At 34.9% G+C, this 22574-nt stretch overlaps 1 protein-coding gene across 3 annotated transcripts in view; it reads left to right on the forward strand.

Annotated features, from left to right (window-relative positions):
• Positions 1 to 2194: 2194 nt before the first annotated feature.
• Positions 2195 to 22574, forward strand: part of por (Protein-serine O-palmitoleoyltransferase por) — a 58953-nt gene continuing 38573 nt past the window's right edge. For 2 of the 3 annotated variants that reach the window (XM_069836805.1, XM_069836803.1), the window contains exons 1-4: positions 2195 to 2716; positions 12374 to 12623; positions 14566 to 14767; positions 21409 to 21634. In XM_069836805.1, coding sequence (XP_069692906.1) covers positions 12392 to 12623; positions 14566 to 14767; positions 21409 to 21634 — 660 coding nt within the window. In that variant the 5' untranslated portion in view covers positions 2195 to 2716; positions 12374 to 12391. The remainder of the gene's footprint in view (positions 2717 to 12373; positions 12624 to 14565; positions 14768 to 21408; positions 21635 to 22574) is intronic. The other variant, XM_069836804.1, reaches the window with a different exon arrangement.

The raw sequence follows: 22574 nt of genomic DNA on the forward strand, positions 1-22574 counted from the left end.
CAAGGAACTCATAGGGTCACCCTTAGGACCCCGTTTGTTTGTTCAATGATGTCCGATGTTTCGGCTGTAGGGGCTTGGTCGTACCCATCAGAGAACCAAGCTTGCTGGCCTGCAAGGAAACAAGCAACGAAACAAGCACTGTTGGAAATGGGCCGTTGGAAGCCCAATTACAAAACATTCATTCATTCATTCATTTTATTCCATAGATCTTACATGAGCAACGAAGCTTTAAGATGTGGAACATGTCAACATTTTACAATATTACAATTACAATTTTTACAAATTTTTATAGTTTTACAATTTAGTAATTTTCTACAATTTTTACAATTTTGTACAATTTTTTTACATTTTTTTTACATTTTGGCGAGATGTAGTGAGATGAGATGAGGTCCGAGGATTCGCCAAAATATTACCCGGCATTTGCCTTTTCGGTGGGGGAAACCTCGGAAAAACCCAACCAGGTAATCAAATCAAAGGGCTTGATGCCAAGGACTCGCCATAGACCATCCGGCTTCAGTCCCACGGCTGGGGAAAACCTCCGAAGAAACCAAAGTCCAAAGGGGGATCCAACCCAAGCCCGAACGCAGCTCCGGATCAGCAGCCCAGCGAGTCTGTCGACTGACCAACATCGATGGCTCTACTAAAAGTATACAATACATAGCCAATCAGATTATTAAATTTACAAACGCAAACGATCATTCATAAGTTGAGCTATATTATAATACAAAACAATTTAATTAAATTTAAGGCATAAACAATTCAACCAGTTGTGATATACAGAAATTGATAATACATATCATGCAAACTACTTCAAATTACAAACACAAACAATTTATCAGTAGAGCTATATAGATTACTATTCAATTTAAAGCATATACAATTCATCGGCCAAATCTATACAAATATATACAATACAAAGTAGCATACTTTCATTAAGCTATACAAATTTGTGCAATTAATATCAAGTAGATTAATTCAATTTATAATCATAAACACTTCTGCACATGCCCAGGTGGTTGGCAGCTGGCTCGAATGACAAAGATAATAATATGTACAGCTATACAGTATACTTGTTTTTTTTTTTTTTTGAAAGATGGGACATGACAGGAGCGTTGCGATCGGAAAAACAATTGAATGTCACATAGCGTGGTAGGCCTGTTGCTATGGTAACAACAGTTGAGTTGCCAAACTTACAGTTCGCACGTGGCGAGTGCTTAATAGCTCTCTTGGCGACATTTATTGTGCACACAATGTTAGCATTGGTACGTTTCGTCTTTGATTCTCTATCGATTTTTGTATTGTTTTCTTACCTTCGCGTCAATTGTCACTGAATGTTTTAACGTCAGCCATCCATCTTAACGACAATTGCTAGCTTCCATCAGCTGGCAGCGTGGTAGTCCATATTGGCAACGTGGCACTGTAGTTCCAAGCTCGGCCGCTTAACTGTCATGTCTCATCTTTCAAAAAAACAAGTATAGTGCATGAGCTTGAGCGCGCGAACGGCATTGTTATCTCTGACACGGCACTGCGCGGTAGTTCAAGTCGATGTTCTGCTGGAATCACTCCATGGTAAATCCATATTTTTTTATATTTGTTATCTTATAGCGCTCTGAATGTACAGTTAAAAATAAGATTTAATTATAATTATTTTATTTAGGCAGTGTTTGGTTTTAGTGGACATGTCAAGCTGAAAATGGCGGCAAGTACGATTAGCTTTATTGAAGATTATTCCAAATACGAGTGCGTATGGAGTGTTTAACCACAATTTTGCGAATCAAGTAGGCCCAAGTATTGAATATAATATATTTAAAATTTACTAATTAATATATACACGTAGTGAAGATGAATTACTTTCAAAACGGCGGACCATGTAGGAACAAAATCTGCATGCATCTGAATTAACTGAACTTACGTTTTAAACTTGACTTTTTCAATATTCTTTCCAGACTGCATGCGTACGCGCATGGAAAATAATAATTGAACCGTGCAGATGCAGCTTTAGAGCACGAAGCTTGCTGGCCGGTCTTTATTCACTACAAAATTTTGTCAGGGACATCTGTCTACGATTATAGTATTCCAGCTTATATACTTATATCAGTGAAACAAATAGTTCGAGAATCAAAACTGTGGATTTCGATATCTCGACAGAAAACTGGGTACTGAATCGATTGCAGTGGTTGCGAGTGGTCGATACTGCAGGCAAATAAATTGTAGTTTCCTGTGGAAGAATTACTTCATTTCTATTTGAAATTAGAATTTATCTTGTTATGGAAGCTTTTATATAAAAATGGTGCTCTTAGTGATCATGCATTCCGACTTCACATTTAAAACACGATACAATGAATAGTATTCATTGTACGTTATTACCGAAAAAATTACTGCAGCTGTCAAATATTGGTATTACCTGATAATAGGGCGCGAAAGCTGGTGTCTGATTAAATGGAAGTGTGGTATGACATGTTACTCTTGTTACAATAACAGTAATTAATAAAAATATTATATATATTTTTCCTCTTTCTTGTAAAATGAACATAACTACATATTTACCACAAGTTTCGTTACTGTGATGAAAACCGAGAACATTATTAATGGTTTTGATAGGAGAATGTTTCCACAAAATGGGTACTCTGACAGTTCCAATAAGCATTACAAGTCCTTCTGCAGATGAGAGACTAAAGTGAAAATTATGCCTTACAGACTTAGGTTACCGTATAGGGTGAGTGAATAATGTTATTTAATGTTTATTTCTCTGAAACTTGAGCTGTAAGTGACAAGGATGGAATACCGGTAATAGCCGAGTTCTGAAAATTATATTTTTCGCATAGTATTCTATAATTCGTTTTCTGAAATGATAATTTGGTAATTATTTACTTCTGTGTCAAATTAAACTTTCGTCAGCATGGCGGACATCATCGAGTATCAGTGACAGGTTAAGTATGGTTTGTTCAGGTAACGTATAATATGCAAGGCGACCCAAAACCTGAACAAGCCAAACCTAATCTGTCACTGATCCTCGATGATGTGCGCCATACCTGTCAGTGACGGGCTAGGTTTGGTTTGTTCAGGTTTTTGGTATGCTTGCCAAAAAACGTATAGGTAATTTGCTAGGAGACGTCGTTGCACATAGGCCAGTTTTATACTAATCCTAAACATCTTATTAAATATTGAACAAGTTCTGAATTATAACCAAAAATAAGACACTTTCCCCGACACTTATACATAATAAGGTGAAACGAGCAACGCATCTTGTATTTTTGGTCCAGGGAAAACACTTCGTTTAACCGTGGTATTTATGCAGTAACATCTCCTAGCAAATTACCCCAAATATTTTTCTCGTTTCAATGTAACTATGTATGTACTTTATCAGTAATAGCTTTCAGGTTTGTAGTTTTTTCAAATAACATTTTCATTGATATTAATATTGTTAACATAAAGCTAGCTTGTATAATTTTAATGTCAATACATGTGTATACTGCTTGAAGTTCAGAATCCGACAGATAGTACTGGGCGCCTAGTACTGTGGAATATAAATTGTGTATTACAGAAGTAGCGTGAATTAAAAGTTGTTGTGCTTCGTTCTTTATAATTGTGTTTAGGACGGAAGGTAGTCTGAAAGATGACTTTCTAAAACGTGGAGGTTCAGAATAAGATTAACGTTTTCTGCTTTTCTATTAGCTCGTGACACTGAAACTTGCATATTTTTTTTTTAGTCCTACGTTGTGGGGATGCGTAATAGGTTAGTTTGTCTTTTGTATGCCTTGCATATATATGAATCTGTGACAGGTTAGGTTATAAAAGGATTTTGATATGCCCTGCATATACTAAGCAGAGTGAAATATGTATTTCGCGTTCATTTTAAAATGTTCTGCCATTTTATTTACTTACTTTACTTTTGAGGGTTTCTCCACTATTTAGCGGTTACCCTGTATTCCCATTCACCAATCTTCCCGGTCAAGCCATTCATCTCCTTCCAGGGACCTGTCACTCGTCAATCTATGGATATGTCCTCTCCAGGTTGTTCTTGGCCTACCCCGCTTCCTTCTACCATGAGGTGACCATTCCAAAAGAGTTTTAGGCCACCTACTTTCCTCCATTCTTCTGACATGTCCATACCATTGAAGAGTTCGTCTCTCAATTCTGTCCATCACTGTCTCCTCCATATCCATCATCCGTCTCACTTCTTCATTTCTCCTTCTTTCTAATCTGGGAACTCTGGCACTACGTCTTATTCCGTCCATTTCCACTGCCAAAATCTTAGATTTTTTACTTTCTACCAATGTCCACCCCTCTGCGCCATATGTCATTATACTTTCCACAACCGCCGTCAAAATCCTCTTCTTGGTGTCATTCAATATTGTCCTGCTCCACAGTACTCCATTCAGCATCCTTATGGGTTTTCTTGCTTGCACCAATCTACTATCTATTTTGGAGTTAAAACTCCCTAAATCATCAATATATGACCCCAAATATTTAAATTTTTGAACAGCTCTAATAGTTCCTTGGTGTAAGGAGATGTCTCTTCCGTTTCCACTTACTACAAGATATTCAGTTTTTTTCATATTTACTTGCAATCCACCTGCTTCAAATGAATCCAGGAGTTTTCTCATCATATATTTCACATCCTCACGAGATTGAGCCATTATCACTTGATCATCTGCAAATATTAATGAATGTATTGTGCCACCTTGAACTGGTATTCCCATTCCTCCACAAGACTGATTCCATTGTTCTAATATTTGTTGTATATATATTTTAAAAAGAGTAGGAGACATGCTACAACTTTGCCTCAGTCCTTTATTCGTTCTGAATGGTATAGACAATCTCTTCTCCACTTTAATAGATGCCTGACACTGCTGGTACATCCGTCGGATGAGAGAAATAATTGTTAAATCAATACCAATACTCTCCATTGCATCCCAAAGTTTGATAGTAGGCACTGAGTCATAGGCCTTTTCTAAATCAACAAATATTAAATGAATTTCTTGGCCCTTAGCATATGATTTTTCAGTTATCTGTCTCAGACTAAAAATGTGATCCATACATGATTTTCCTGTAGTGAAGCCTGCTTGATCCTCCGACATTTTCCCTTCTATAATGTGTTCAAGCCTGTTTGTAATAATACTACTAAAAACTCTACTAATAGACGACATAACACTAATTCCTCTGTAATTTCCAGGATCTTTACGGTTTCCTTTCTTATATATAGGTGTTATATATGACATACACCAATCCTTTGGTATCTCATCACCTTCCAAAATCTGATTAAACAATTTACAAATGAGTCTTTTCAGTAACGGGGGTCTATATTTCCACAATTCTGTCATTACTTCACAGGGACCACTGGCTTTACCATTCTTTGCTTTTTTTAATGCTTGATTCACTTCTTCCTGTAAAATAGGTTCCATATATGACGATGTATTATTAGTAAACCTAGAGACTTGCTGTTCCATTCTTCTCTCAATTAATAGATTTTCAAAATGTTTCTCCCATTGCTCCATACTGACAAGATTTAGGGCTGGTGATGGATTATTAGTTGTCCTCATCCTCCTTATAGCTCTCCATGCCTCTGCAGATATTCTGTATCCTAATGAATGATCAATTTCAGCACACACCTTTTCCCATGATTCTTCTTTACACTTTATTATAACCTTCTTTACTTGTTTCTTACACTCTCTATAGTTTTTTAAATCTTCTTCTCTCTTCGAGTTTAACCACTGATGATACAGTCTCTTTTTTTCCTTAATAATTTCCAGTGCTTCTATAGTCATCCATTCTGTCCTTCGTCCATTCTTTTCCTCCCTTCCCAAAACTTCCTCAGCTACTCCTTTAACACATTGTTTTAAAAAAGAATATAGATTTTCAGCATTCCAGTCCTCTTCTACTGCTTTTAGCCTATCGTTTATCCTTTCATGATTTAAATATCTTACACTGTCCTCCTGTAATAAATGTACCATATATCTGGTATCATTTACGGTATTCATTTCTTTATTTGTCTGAATTTCATTTGTAGTTTTAGCTTTTCTTGGAAACGCAATTTTAGAGACAACAATATGATGATCCGACCCACATTCTAACTTCCTTTGTACTCTAACATCTTGTACTTTAATTAACCGTTGCTGTCTAACTATAACATAGTCTATAATAGACTTCAAATTCCGGGAAGGGTTTATCCAGGTATATTTATGAATATCTTTATGCTTAAATTTTGTATTCATAATAACACATTCTTGTTCCTTACAGAATTCAATCAACCTTTTACCATTATCATTTTCTGTGTCCTCTCCCCAGTTTCCAACAATGTCATCATTAATTTTCCTGCCGACACGTCCATTAAAGTCTCCCATTAACAAGAGCTCATGTCCATCCAGGCATTCATCAACTACCTCCCTCAAATCATCATAAAAAGCTCTTTTCTCATCACCTGAAGCATCATTGTTAGGAGCATATACACCTATTACATCCACAATAGATTCATAAATGCGTATAGTTATGTGAATTATCCTGTCACTTATCTCTTTCCAATCAATTATTCCTGATTTCCATTTTTTCTTTATGAGGACAGCCACCCCAGATTTAGCCCTCTCCCATTTTGGTACACCACTCCAAAAATGGATGTAGTTCCCAATCAATTCTTGCCCTTTTTCTTTTTTCTTTGTCTCATTTAGGATTACAATATCCATTTCTAAAGAGTCTATCTCTTTAACTACTTCTACTAATTTTCCACTTATTCCTTGTACATTCCAAGTTCCACATGCCAAAGTCCGTTTACGTAGCCATAGTCTGTGCCTGTTAATCTGTCCGGGTATCATTCTCTTGGGAAACGTAATCATATATTTTAAGGTGAAGGGTGATTGGCCTCTTGCACCCGATTCTGGAATTAAAGCGTCCAGAACCGCCTCCCTGTTGTTCTGGGGATTAGTTAGGGTATTTCCCCCCTAATAAAAAACTGTTATGGTTATACCGCCAATACTCGGTCCCTGATGAGACTTAGTCACTGCAATGCAGGTCCACCCTCCGCGACGAGAACGCTCTCATCAGGAATTATCTAGGTGTGTAGAGTTACAGACTAGCCCCCTCTACACCCTAGACCATTTTATTTCACGCGTTAAATAATCACTTTCAGGTTACCTACACCGATCATTTCTTTCCAATTTTTAGCTATTATTTTCTAATATGTTTTGAAGTCAACTGACTTTCTATACGAATTCTTCACATTCCAAACTACATTCCCTATAAAAATTAGACAATTTTTCCATATTTTTTTTTGTCAAAAAACCTTAAGTGTCGCGTGCTATAGAAAACCCACAATTTATGGAAGAAAATTTCGCGGTTTCTCCCTACATTAATATCCCTTTGATTCATTGTTAGTAGGACAATCATTACTGTGAGCGACTGACTCTTCAATGCTAATGTTATTGACTCTTATCATAAAACGTTATGTACCTGATGTTATGAATTCATTAATAAGTAATTGACCAGATCAATATTTTGCAGTGCTCATTGACATTGGTAATTCACCAGAAATTATACACCAAAAACTTTCTTTTGCTTCATTGGCTTCTGTGAGATGTTTATAATATGATAGGCGTATATTTATTTTATAATGAAAGAGTAATGGAACAGAGAAAAATTCTCTCCGGCACCGGGATTTGAACCCGGGTTTTCAGCTCTACGTGCTGATGCTTTGTCCACGAAGCCACACCGGATACTCAACCCGATGTCGGACAGAATCTTCTCAGTTTAAGTTCCAACTCTTGGGTTCCCTCTAGTGACCACCCTCTGCACTACGTCATAGATGTCTATGAACGTAGGACTGAAGTCCACACATGTGCTGAGGTGCACTCGTTATGAGTGACTAGTTGGCCGGGATCCGACGGAATAAGTGCCGTCTTAAATCCTGGTGCCGGAGAGAATTTTTCTCTGTTCCATTACTCTTTCATCGTATGATGACGCAGAATATCTGCATGGAAATATCATATCTACTTCGGTATGTTAAAATAATATATATGTATATTTATTTGTCAGCCAACTTTGCCATTCATAGTTATGGCAGACCTTTACATTTCTGCTTTTCGATCCAGCATCACTTTAATATATATACCACTCCTCTGTATTCACATTCCTTTGCCAAGTATTTCCTGATTACTTCCTATTCTTCTGTTTTAGCCAAATTGCTATCCGACATTCCCTATGTGACCTCTTCCACTCTCTCTCTTACCTAGACTGTCTCCCTTCCATTTCGTGCTTCCCTATTAGATATTGTATACTGGTATTCCTTTCCTTTATTATTTGCATTATTTTTTATTCATTATTCTCACATCTGCCTACTCTTATTCCTTCTTTCCCAGCTATTTTCTCCTAAATTATTTATCTTTCCATTTTCTCTATTTAACAACACTTACATCACATATTATCTCTATACTCTTCTCAATTTCTTTACGTACTTATCTCTTTCATTTCACTCTTACTCGCATATTTCCTCTTCTATTTGCCTCGTCGCTTATACTTATATCTATAATACTCCTACAGATATAGTACCCCTGATACTACTCACAACACACAACATTGATCCACATTAATTATTCACTTCACTTAATTTCACTGCTCATTACGCTCTCTTCCACTTGTCATTAGTTCTGATGTTCGTTCACTTTAATTCATTGCTTCCATGTCTGTCTTACTGAACTCCTTACACTTTCTACTGACACTTGACACTTTCTTTTGTGTTCTTATTCTCTCATTTTTGCCACCCCTGACTTTTTTACACTCACTTTTTAGCACCTTTCTTCCTCACTAATTCCACTGCCCTTTCTGAATCATCCATTTTGCCACTTTCTTCTATCATCTTCTCAAAAGCACTATCTATTCTGTCCTGACACTCACTAATATCTGGTAATTGCTTCCTTCCTTTGTTCGTTCCTCCAATGTCTTTGCCGGTGGTGATTAATTATTTTCATATTTGTATTTATTTATTTTTAGAAATTAATTTTTATTGTATTTTATTATAAATAAATGAATTAAATACTATTATAGTCACAATCATGCCATGGTATGAAAGAAAAATTTCACAACCTCGAGCGGGAATCGAACCTGCGACTTCCTGTTCTCCGGTCAGGCGCTCTACCACTGAGCTATCGAGTTCGTCTCACGCCAAAGGCTCGGAATTACCCTTTCATACTGGCGACTCTGTTATAGAGAGTACTGTCCATAATGTCACATCAACAGACGTATATACGTCATCCAAACATCGTAAGATGAAGATTACATTTGTAAAGTTTCTTTCCACCCATAAGCAGTGCTGACTAAGATCGGACGCTATGGACAGTACTCTATAACAGAGTCGCCAGTATGAAAGGATAATTCCGAGCCTTTGGCGTGAGACAAACTCGATAGCTCAGTGGTAGAGCGCCTGACCGGAGAACAGGAAGTCACAGGTTCGATTCCCGCTCGAGGTTGTGAAATTTTTCTTTCATACCATGGCATTATTGTGACTATAATAGTATTTAATTCATTAATATATCACATCAACGGACGTATATACGTCATCCAATCATCGTAAGATGAAGATTACATTTATAAATAAATGCTTTTGAGTTGCTCATTGTTCTATATAATATTTAATTTTCAGTAACAAACTGAAATGAGTTTCAATTTTTGTTATAGTATTGTGACATTTCATTGCTTGTAAATGTGTTTTCCACCATGTCAAAATTATGTACCATTAAGGAGTTTGTCTTGAAATGGAACAGAGACAAATTTAAATTTACAGTAGCTAAGTGAGGGATATTTTTAAGGAGACTCAAGTACATAGCATAGTCGAGATAATTTTTCAGTTAAGAATTATTCAAGTGAGTATTGTTGAACCTCTCCATAAAGTGAAACGATACTCTGTTGCAGCCAAAGCTAGAGTCTGCAGTTACTTTGTTCAGTTCAAGTACATATGTCATAAATATGTTGTCAACCCTGAGCTAACATTGTAAAATGAGAATATCGTACATAATAAAATAAAAATCATTTGAGTGTGAAGAGTGTTTTTCTATTCAATAAGTATGAAAAGAGAACAGCTGGGAATCTAGCATAGAAATAATTATTTTCACGTTATAACTTAGGCAGAACATTGCAAAACCAACTGGACGTATAACTAAACTACTAAAGAATCGAACCCAGGTTTGCAGACAGCAGAATATTTTTGTAACCAAAACAGACTGCTGACAACTTCATAAAATGAGTACTGTAATATTTTGAATGCTTACATAATGTACTGCTATCTGCCCAGTGGGTCATTAGTGACCCATCAAAATGTATGCTGCTTTTGTGCCAAATTTATGAGTTTGTAATATTGAACAATTATGCAAAACTATCACTTATTCTTTCGTGATGATATTAACGCTAACACAATACAGTCAGTAAATAAAATTGAAAATAAAACTTTCATTTCTTCCTTACAATGCTACGCTTCATATTGCACAAAAGTACAGTAATCATTCAATCGACAATTTAGATCAAGACTGGACAACATATCATTCTAAAGAGAATTTGTGCCCAATATCTGGATGTTGAACTTGAGAATGTAATTGTTACCAATTTCAACAATGCATTCATTTATTAATTTGAAGTAATTTAAAAAAATCCTTTGAGTGGGTCGTTAACAATTCCATGAACTGATACGGGTTAAAGACGTAGATTTAAAAAAGAAGCCATGTTTATGGTAGCTTAATTTAAAACACGTGTTATTTCATTGCTTGATAACGTAAATTAAATCGTATTAAGATGTAGGAAAAATAACAGATAATTCACCTACTAAACTCAGTCCTGAAAAACAAAACTCTTTTTGTATGTTGAAACTTATTTACTTATGGCTTTTAAGAAACCCAGAGGTTCATTGCCGCCCTCACATAAGCCTGCCACAGGGTTCATTTTTAACTTATTATAACGGAAAGTTTTTGATTTTTAAACCACTATTAATCTTTGTTACAATATAAATGATTTGTCCTTTATTAGTGCATATCTAAAATGAAACTAAAAATATATAACCTTTTTGGAAATGTTCTCTTGTGAACTCAGCTCAGGCCTTCCGTAAGGTTCCCATTTTATTTTATTTCAAAACCAGGACATTAGAAAAATACCTTACTAAAAACATGGGACATTTTGTAAAAAAGTGGGAGACACAAAAAAGGAAAAAAATCTCATTAATTAATTAAAGTTTAATTATTAAAGTATTAAACTGAAGTACCTACTACTGAACTACGTACTTTTATTTTATTTTCATCACAGCATAGTAGGTCCTAATTTTTACGCACTTCTTTTTTCACTTACAGATGTTATGTTGAATGTATTACCATATTGGTATTTGTACAAAGAATCGATAATACAGTGATGCTCAGAGATAATCGCGATCGAACGCTGTAGTCTGTTTCTATTATTTGCTAGGATACTCACAAGTACTAGTCCTTTTTAATATTGAGAAAAAGCGGGACATTTTCCCATCTCGAAAAATGTTTTTGGGACGGAATTTTTTGTAAAAAAAAAAAGGGGGGACTGTTCCGGGTAAAATGGGATCCCTAGGCACTTCCCACGCATGTGCAAATCTGCTTTCCTGAGACTTAAACATTTCCAATTGGCGATTATTTTGGGGGGAGGGGAGAGGGGACCACTGTACAGAATCTGATTGCATTTCTATAATTAAGTCAATACCCAAGTTGTTTGTACAAAATTATGTGTTGACATGCAAACAGAAACATAGTGGTCATTTAATATACATCAGTCCTCTCCATGGAAGTAGATATTTAGAAATTTAAAAAAATTGTATATATTGTAAAATGCTCACAGTTATTACTCGTATGTATTGCTTGGTAGCAACATGAACTGTGGTTGCGTTTGGATGCACCTACACATAGTGCTAACAGTGCACTGCACAAGCAGAGTATTTTGCACTTGTGGGTCAGTGCATGCATGACACATTTATGTAAATATTTACCTAAGTTTGTGTGTGTGTTTCCTCTCACCTCCTTAATACCCCATATGTGCTAGGTATTTTTACCAGAGAGAGAAAATTAACATAAGTGACAGTAACTCTGTTCTAAACCGAAATTTGAATTTTGCGTCCATGTCATGACTAAACGTGATTTTTGACATAGTAATCTGACACTTGAAAATAAAGTACATTAATGCATGCATTGAAAAAGAAAAAGTGATAGACACAATCATATTGAAAGTGCACGTTGTGCTAATTGGAAAAAAAGTGAAGCAATAATTGGCAACAGACTCACAAGAAAGACTTATTCTAAGGTAATACATAGGTGTTCTTTTTTCGCGTTTATCTAAATAAAGATAATTTCATACAGCTCTTCATTAAAGAGAACTTTTCTTGTAGGTATAATAATGCAGCAACATGAATGACTTCGACTATGATTTGTTTGACGATATGGAGGAGATGTCTCCCATGTATGATGATGCATACGTGCCGGGTGCAAATTTGTGGTACGAGGAAGAAGACATAGATGAGGGTGTGAAGGTCGGTGAGCTGTTGGAACTCTGCATTGAGCCTACAGTTCGAGATGGCTTCAGTCATGTTGGAAAGCTGTTGCTGTGGTGTTTCTTATTCAGAGCTTCGACACAAATAGGTAATGTTTATACTGAACACGTTATATTTAATTCTTGGAAAAGTAAATTATGTTATGATATCTGGATCTGTGATGTAAAAGGGCAGTAATTTTTACATGTTTGTACAAATTTCGTCAAAGAAATTTGAAATATCAGCAGGGAGTTTAATTAGGATAATGAACTATATAAACTACTTCATGACGTGATTTTCTACAGGGAATTCTTTGCGATTTGCCATACCTTCAGGACTACTCTCTGCTAAGGAATGAGTCATCTGCCACAAAATTGTCTCCTGCTGTCACAAGTATTGCGAAACCTTGCATTCTTCACGTAAAATTTTAAGAATTTCTTTCTTGATATTCTTTTACGTTCGTGTAGGGGATGACGATTATTTCCTTAACACTTTCCAGATATATGGAAACTGCACAGATTCAAATCTGAATACTGTGCCATAAACCATGGCTCACAATGTAACCACCCAAGATTTGACAAACTTCAGTCTTTGCATGATGGCAGAGTGTAAATTGGCAATACCTTGCATAAGCTAAGCATAATTAAAGCAAAGAACCGACTTCTGACAGTTTTGTAATTCTTATTTTTGAACTCCCTTCTACCTGCTACCTTTCCCCGTGAATGGAATTCTGTACATCAGAAGATTAGGGGCTGCCAGACAATAACCACTTTCAAGAAAAGGCTAAACGATTTCTTACGGGCGCAGTCAAATTGAAGTTATAATTGTGATCGAGTTTAATAATTTAATTTAGGTATGACTATTATTATTATTATTATTATTATTATTATTATTTTATTGGTGTTGTGAAGATGAAAAGAATTGTCATTGTATTATATTAATTATGTATTATATTGTCTTGTATTGTAGTATTGTATTGCTTTGAATTATATTGTATTAATTATGTTATATTCAAAGCATTGTAGTAATTTTCTATCGTACTGGTTGAGTGGAAGAGAAAGCCGAATGGCCTTAACTCTGCCAGTTAAAATAAACCATTATTATTATTATTATTATTATTATTATTATTATTATTATTATTTTATTGGTTTTGTGAAGATGAAAAGAATTGTTATTGTATTATATTAATTATGTATTATATTGTCTTGTATTGTAGTATTGTATTGCTTTGAATTATATTGTATTAATTATGTTATATTCAAAGCATTGTAGTAATTTTCTATCGTATTGGTTGAGTGGAAGAGAAAGCCGAATGGCCTTAACTCTGCCAGTTAAAATAAACCATTATTATTATTATTATTATTATTATTAATATTATTATTATTATTATTATTACTTGGAACAGCCAGTAGAAATTAAATTCGTTACTCGTCTTTCCAGTGCCACAAGTCAAGTGATTACTGCATTGCGATAGAGTTGTCATAATTTAAACATTCCATGCTTAACCATATTGTCTGCCTATTCTCTGTCTCTCTGGCAGAATTATGCTAGCTTCAATGTCCTGCTCTCTTCCTATACCTCCTCCATGCTTACGAATAAAAGTTCCTCATTCAAGGCAATGTACTTAATATTCTCAAACTTACAAAACTACATACTGATTGTATGTCTTTCTACCATTATAACGCCTGCTGATGACCAAGGTCATGTTACAGATGATAAAATTGTAATTCCAGCACAGAGAGAGTCATTACAAAGGGACATTTTTCTCAAGTAGAGTGGCAACTGCTGCTTCAGTTTCCTTGTCACGTCACATTTTACCATTTATCATATTATTGTTACATTATTTCTAAATAGCTTGCGTATTTGAAAAGAAACCTTAAATAAAGTATCATTACTCATTCGACCTGCAAGATTATTTTGAAGCATCATATAATGTGTAATCATTATCCATTAGCTTTCCAATATCCAATTTACCATATGTAATAATGATGTATTTGTCTTTCTGACTAACCTTCAAGTATTTCTAAATTTGACGGTGTTATATGTTACAGTTACCATCCCAGCATTGGTGTGCCACATCGTCTCGTCTGGTACAGGCTTGCTGATATTGCATCACTTCTTTCGGTCCACCATGTACTACATAGTAGGTTTTGCAGTTGGGGCATACTTATGTCTGTTCCTAGTTTCTCGCCTCTTGAAAAAACACAGGGGCCCAATCATGGGAATGGCTTCGGTTGCTTTCCTCATTGTGTGGTGAGTAGTGTTATAATGAAGAAGCAGCCCTACTGTACCACACAGGCATCAGAAACACAACAGATACATGTGAGCTAATGTTGCAGAAATGTCAGTGTTCATGACAGTAAGATTTGCATAAAATATTAAGGTATGACGTGACTCTTAATGATGACCCTTAGAAATTTCACTGGCATATTTTTCAACATTTTACCACACAGAATATTCATAAAAACTAAGTTAACTACAGTGAAATAGATCAATTCTGTTAACAATGTATCCTGTAACAAAAGACAGTGGCGAATCCTCGTCCTTACACTCCAAATACCATCTCACTATCACCAATCCCATCGACAATAAATAACCTAGTAGTTGATACAGCATTGTTAAATAACCAACTAAAAAGTCATTGTTGGTATAGTGATTCTTTTAAACTACTCTAATTTTTGTTGCAACTATTATTCATTATACTTACTTATGGCTTTTAAAGAACCTGAAGGTTTATTTCCACCCTCACATAAGCACGCCATTGGTCCCTATCCTGAGCAAGATTAATCCAATGTCAGCAATCACATCCCACCTCCCTCAAATCCATTTTAATATCCTCCCATCGATGTCTTGGCCTCCCCAAAGGTTTTTCTCCCTTCTGGCCTCCCAACTAGCACTCTATATGCATTTCTGGATTCGCCCATGTATGCTACATGCCCTGCCCATCTCAAAGTCTGGATTTAATGTTCCTAATTATGTCAGGTGAAGAGTGCAATGCGTGTAGTTCTGCATTGTGTAACTTTCTCCATCCTCCTGTAACTTCATCCCTTTTAGCCCCAAATATTTTCCTAAGCACCTTAGTCTCAAAGACCCTAAACCTCTGTTTCTCTCTCAAAGTGAGAGTCCAAGTTTCACAACCATAAAGAACAACTGGTAATATAACTGTTTTATAAATTTCAACTTTCAGCTTCTTTTTTTAGAGCAGGCTGGATGATAAAAGCTTCTCAACTGAATAATAACAGGCATTTCCCACATTTATTGCGCGTTTAAGCTATTATTCATTTTTTTTTTGTAAATTGCTGAATTTAAGTTACTGCAGGGTCTGTAGTAAAATATCTTATATAACTTAGAGTAAGAAAACGCTTTAATTTTATTTAATGCTTAAAAAGTTGTGCATTATATTAATAATACTAATTCCTGTTAATTTTATAGCAAGTTAAGATTATGTTGTGAGAAGTACATGCCCCAGATGATAAATGTTTAATTTAAAAAAAAGAATCATGTTAACTACTTGTAGACCAATCACTGTTTAAATTTAGTAATGTATCGTAAAATCGATACTCCAGGAAATATGGGATGAAGTTTGAGCTACCTGGGCTTTTTAAGCAGCAGCATTGCACTAAAATATTTATTTCTCGAAAACTGTTTGTCAAACATGGAACAAAAAACACCATCTTAAACCTAAAGAATTAGAATACAAAATTACACTAATTTTAAAAATGACAAAATTAACCAATTTTGGCCATTGAAAGTGTCGAGTCATACCTTAAACTGTTACAGTAAGTTACATCATTTTATAACGAAGGTTCAAATGTCATGATCTTAGTCCATTGTCAGTTCCTACTACAGGTTTGAAATGCACTTATCCATAAGAGGCAGAATACACAGAGTGGCAGTAATATAACTTGGCAGATTTAATAGCTTATTCCTTTGATATAGTACAATAAAAAGTTCTAATACCACATTAATCCCCAATGAATAATTTCTCAGAAAAAAATTATTTTCCCCTAAATGTTAACACTGTTTTACTTGGTAAGTACCATACATACGATTCTGATACTCTTGTCATTAGAAAAATTGATAAGGAATAATTTATCCCTTTGCAGGTTTTCAATAAAATTGATGGTTTTCATGCAAATTAAATAAAAATTTAACATATCATTATTTCCTGCCATTAGGAAGTCTGACAACCCTGCTGCAGTGGCTAAGGGACAGAATGCTGCTATTCAGACCTGAGTCCGTGTGTGTATTTGTAGGTGAGCTGGTGATGCTTTTTACCATTACTAACCCCTGCCTACTTCCAGGGTCATGTCACATAAGATTGACAGACAGAGAGAGAGAGGGAGAGAGAATGTGTGTGTGTGTGTGTGTCCTTGCAAAGGGAGTAAAAAACGCATACCTAATAGGTTTTGTATTTATTTTAATGTATTTTATTGGCCTTTCAATCTGCACAGTTATATCACTTACACCCTGTATAGTACTAGAAAATCAGAAACGAAAACTCGTAGGTTCATGATTGCATGTTATCAATAGTAATGAGGTGGGTGTGCTAGTCACTATTTTATTAAATATGTCATAATGAAAGTGAAGTACTAAATACCTCAAAATATTTTATTTCCTCTGCCCATACAGGGCTTTATTTCTAAATCTTGATTGCTATGCAATGTTTTATTATGTAGTATTGTCTACTGCTCATCAGCATTCCCACAGTTCAGCTCCACTTGACAGTTCATGCATGAACCTGTTTTCTGATGGTCTCACGCAGAGTACAATCATTCAAGAAGATGGTTAAACAGTTGATTATAGAGCAACGTATTTTTCTGTGCAATTCTTATTTTAAATACAAATCAGCTTATTTTGTGTGTGCGTGTGTCATGGGTCATGGTCACACCTAAATGATTGTTTGAACACTCAGAACAGTCGTCATATTTTGATGTTTTGAAAATCCACGTATTCATGAAATCCCTATTATGATAGGAAAGATGGAACTTGGTGTGCTGTTAGCATGAGATGAATAATTGGTTCGATTCTTTATGATCAGACAGTAAATGAAGAGAGGTATCAAATTAAAATTTGAACCATGTTTGGAATGTGTGTTCCTGATACAGTGCCTGTTTAGCCGAGGGAGGACATTTACAGCATCGTCTATAAGTTAAGATTTTATACAAGTTCTAGGAAGTGCAGTTCATTCATTCATTCATTCATTTATTTTATTCCATAGATCTTACATGAGCAATGAAGCTTTAAGATGTGGAACATGTCAACATTTTACAATATTACAATTACAATTTTTACAAATTTTTATAGTTTTACAATTTAGTAATTTTCTACAATTTTTACAATTTTGTACAATTTTTTTACATTTTTTTACATTTTGGCGAGATGTAGTGAGATGAGGTGAGGTCCGAGGATTCGCCAAAATATTACCCGGCATTTGCTTTTTCGGTGGGGGAAACCTCGGAAAAACCCAACCAGGTAATCAAATCAAAGGGGGTAATCAAATCAAAGGGGTTGATGTCAAGGACTCGCCATAGACCATCCGGCTTCAGTCCCACGGCTGGGGAAAACCTCCGAAGAAACCAAAGTCCAAAGGGGGGTCCAACCCAAGCCCGAACGCAGCTCCGGATCAGCAGCCCAGCGAGTCTGTCGACTGACCAACATCGATGGCTCTACTAAAAGTATACAATACATAGCCAATCAGATTATTAAATTTACAAACGCAAACGATCATTCATAAGTTGAGCTATATTATAATACAAAACAATTTAATTAAATTTAAGGCATAAACAATTCAACCAGTTGTGATATACAGAAATTGATAATACATATCATGCAAACTACTTCAAATTACAAACACAAACAATTTATCAGTAGAGCTATATAGATTACTATTCAATTTAAAGCATATACAATTCATCGGCCAAATCTATACAAATATATACAATACAAAGTAGCATACTTTCATTAAGCTATACAAATTTGTGCAATTAATATCAAGTAGATTAATTCAATTTATAATCATAAACAATTCATCAGTTGAGCTATACATATTACCATTCAATTTACAGTAGGTCATCAGTAGAGCTACACTGACTAGTAATCATTTAAGAACATATACAATTCATCAGCCAAACTATACAAACATATACAATCAAATTAGTTCAATTTACAAACTTATTTTCGTTAAGCTATACAATTCATACGAAGTAGATTAATTCAATTTATAAGCTTAAACAATTCATCAGTTGACCTATACAGTATACTATTCAATTTACAGTACATACAATTCATCAGTTATGCTAAACAAAAAATATAATACATAGTAAACAGATTAAGTCAATATAAAAACATATTTTAGTTGAGCTATATAAAATTGTACATGTCATTTAAGTAGAATAATTCAATTCACAAGCATAAACAATTCATCAATTGTGTAGAAGGTATGAGTATGTAGAAATTTGGTTAATTCTTTTCTGAACCTTTTCTCGTTGTTCTTCAAATCTTTAAGATAATTAGGCAGTGCATTGAAGACTGTTATACATGAATAGCGAACTCCTTTTTTAAAACAGCTTAGACTAACAGAGGGTAGATGAAGATCTGATTTATGTCTTGTATTAAAATGATGAATGTCTTGATTAGTACTGAATTTATCTTGGTTCTTAATATACAGCATCATTAGGGAAAGAATGTATTCACAAGGTAAAGTCAAGATTTCTAAGTTTCGGAAAATATTTTTACATGAGGTCCTTTTATGCACACCGACCATTATTCTTATAGCTTTCTTTTGTAAAACAAAAACGTGTTTAGCTTCAGACGAGTTACCCCAGAGTATTAATCCATATTTCATTACAGAGTGAAAATATGCAAAGTATGACATTTTAAGTAAGTTTATATCACCAATAGTAGATAAGGATCTTAATGCATAACAGGCAGAGCTCAATTTACGAGTAATACATTCTATATGCGTTTTCCAGTTCAAGTGATTATCCAATTCTAAACCAAGAAACTTTGTGCTTATAGATTCTTTGAGATGAGTTCCATTTAATCGAATACTGTAGGAAACCTGAGCACTATTGTGTGTACTAAATTTGACTGCACTGGTTTTATCAACATTAAGTGCTAGTTTATTTGCATGGAACCATTCATTCATTAGATTCAGCACTGTATTAGAAGTGTTTATAAAATGATCGTATTGTTTGCTTGAAATAATTACACATGCAGTTGAAGCATGGGTGCTGCTAGCTGTGGAACTCTTAGTAGCTGAGATGAGTGGACAGGATTTATAAATTAAGCCCTGTAGAAGCCCTTATGAAGTCCTGATGTTTGTATAAAAATATTCACATTTATTTGTTCATCTTTAAGCAATAAAATCGCTTTTAAAAACAAGTTGGAAAGTTTATTAAAAACTGGGGACAGATTTTTGCTGGGAACGAAAGTATGAATTCTGCTTTAGGCTACACCTTTATGCCATATGATTCTTTTTTTTTTATATTTTTCTGACAGCATAACTGAAATTGTCAATTTTTTCAAATATATGCTATGAGTTATTTCAATTTACACAGAATATCTTGAGTCCATTGAAATAAGTACTTCTCGAACTGACTTGTAGGTGTTCCATCATAATATAAAATAGCTGTTCCATCATAATATAAAACAGCTGTTAACCATGAATCCCATTTGGTCAAAACAAGTTCAGGGGATAATGCAAATTTATGTGCCACAGTTATGAATAACTAAATTCTAATTCAGATTTCACGAATATTTCCTTTACCATGAATATTAAGGTAGGCTATCAACTGTAGAAAACAGTTTCTGAAATGCAATGGAAAGCATGAAGAAGGTATGATAATTGAAAATTGTCCAGTGTATGACAAAGTGAAGTTCAAATACAGTACAGCCAATTGTTTTCAGTCTCTTAATAAGCTGACTTGTCTTAATATCAGTTGACAAAAATAGTTAATTTTTATTTAATGTTGAAATATGGTGAGATTCGCTACTTACCATAACCTTTGTATGTGTGACTTGCTAACAACACCATTACCGGTACGTCATATGTTCATTCTTTTAAGCCTGTTTCTGTACAATGCCAGTATTTCACACTTTATTTCTTACGTTTTATGTGCAAATTTATGCATCATATTATGTCGTCAGTCATTCCAAGTGTCGTTATTTTCTTTGAATTCACTATTTTACTGACAACACTTTTTGTAATAGTTCTGGCCAAAGAAAATAATTTTACAATAATTTTTGTTTTCTTTTAGTGTCACTTCTATATCAAAATTGTTAAATGACCAATATATAAAATAAAACAAATTTTTATACAATGACATTATCCTTTATTAAACAAATTAGCATTTGTTGGCCACCTCATAATTATGTATAACTATTCTCAAGAAGACTTCCTAGTATCAAGAGTGAAATATATTGGTTAAACAAATTTAAATGACTTTATAATATTGTCACTAAACCGGCTCCCCTCTCTCTTACTCTTTCTTTTTCATTCCCCCTCTTCCTTTTTCCCCAAGTTAAAACGTTGCCTTAAAAAATTTAGTAAGAAGTTGTTGTTGAGTCTAAGTACCTTTTTGATCTGAAAGATCTTTTTTTGAGAATATCGTATCCAATTCAGCACAACTGAAGTTCAGTTGTCTATTATGCATGAAAAAACTGTAAAAAGTCAGTATTTTAGTTTAACTGTCGAGTAATTCTATAAAATATAAGCAAAACCTCTTAAGCAATATTACATTCTATTTCGACTATAAATCTGGCTACAAGATATGAAGTTTTTGAAGTCCAGGTAAGTGGCAGCTGTAGAGGGTTATTGAGCTACAACTGGTTTGTAGTCGAGCCTAGTTCACGTGTTCACATAGTGACGGTCTATCTTTTTCCTTTTTCAGTGAATTATGTTTTGTTAACAAAACAGAATGGCACAAAATTCGTGGTGCTCAAATGCTGGTGGCAATGAAAGTGATCTCAGTAGCTTTTGATACTGACTTCGGGGCCCTCCAGTGTCTACCTTCACCTGCTGAATTCACAGGTTATGTTTTGTGTGTGGGTACCTGTGTGTTTGGCCCTTGGGTTCCGTACAGGGACTACATATCCATCTTTAATAAACCCCTTTGGGTAGGTACAGTAGTGGTTTATAGTAGTAGTGTTTTTTTTTTTTTGTCTCAGTATTAATATTCTGAAAGTTTGTCAGTTACAAAGTACCATCATTTCCCATAACAATGGTCCTGGAACACAACTATGATCCACGGTACAACCATTCAAATTTTGTACTCCATAATGTAGTACCTCGTTTATCTATATTTTTGCTGTACCTACTGTAGTTTGAAGTCAAGTGACTGCAGCTACAGTAGCGTGCAAATTAATCCAAACAACGTAATTACTTATGCAAAAACACTCAAACGGGATAAAAAAAGGATCTAAGACATACCTCAGTAATCTATGTGGCCTCCCTTGTTCCTAATAACAGCTCTGAGACGATTTGGCATGGATTCCACTAATTTCCCACAAATATTCTTCATTTCTTCAATGCGAAACCATACACCAATGAGGGTAGAAATCATCTTCTCCTTTGTAGAACAATCCATTTTTTGCAAATTGACCACAAGTTCTCAATGGGGTTGATGTCGGGTGAGTTGCCTGGCCAGGGGAGTACCTGAATATTCTTCTTGTTGAAGAAGTCTGTAGTTTTTCGAGACGTATGGCATGGTTCCAGGTCTTGTTGGAACACACCTCTGCCATCCAGAAATGATTTTTGCAGTTGGAGTACGATTCTGGTTTCCAATAAGTGAGTATATTTGTCAGAATTCATCATTCCCTTGATAGGTATTAATGCTCCAGGCCCTTCATGTGTAAAACAACCCCAAAACATTACTTTAGGTGGGTATTTGGGTGCTAGTTGGAGATGAGCTGCTGTTACTTTTTCGGATCCTTTCCATATGTAAGAAACACGGTGGCCGTGGACCTCAAAATGAGGCTCATCAGAAAGAAGTACATTCTTCCAGTCATTCACTGTCCAGTGTTGATGTAATTTTGCCCACATTAAGCGTTTTTTGCA

This window comes from Periplaneta americana, chromosome 10 (genome assembly GCF_040183065.1).
Source record: "Periplaneta americana isolate PAMFEO1 chromosome 10, P.americana_PAMFEO1_priV1, whole genome shotgun sequence".
Lineage (NCBI taxonomy): Eukaryota > Metazoa > Arthropoda > Insecta > Blattodea > Blattidae > Periplaneta > Periplaneta americana.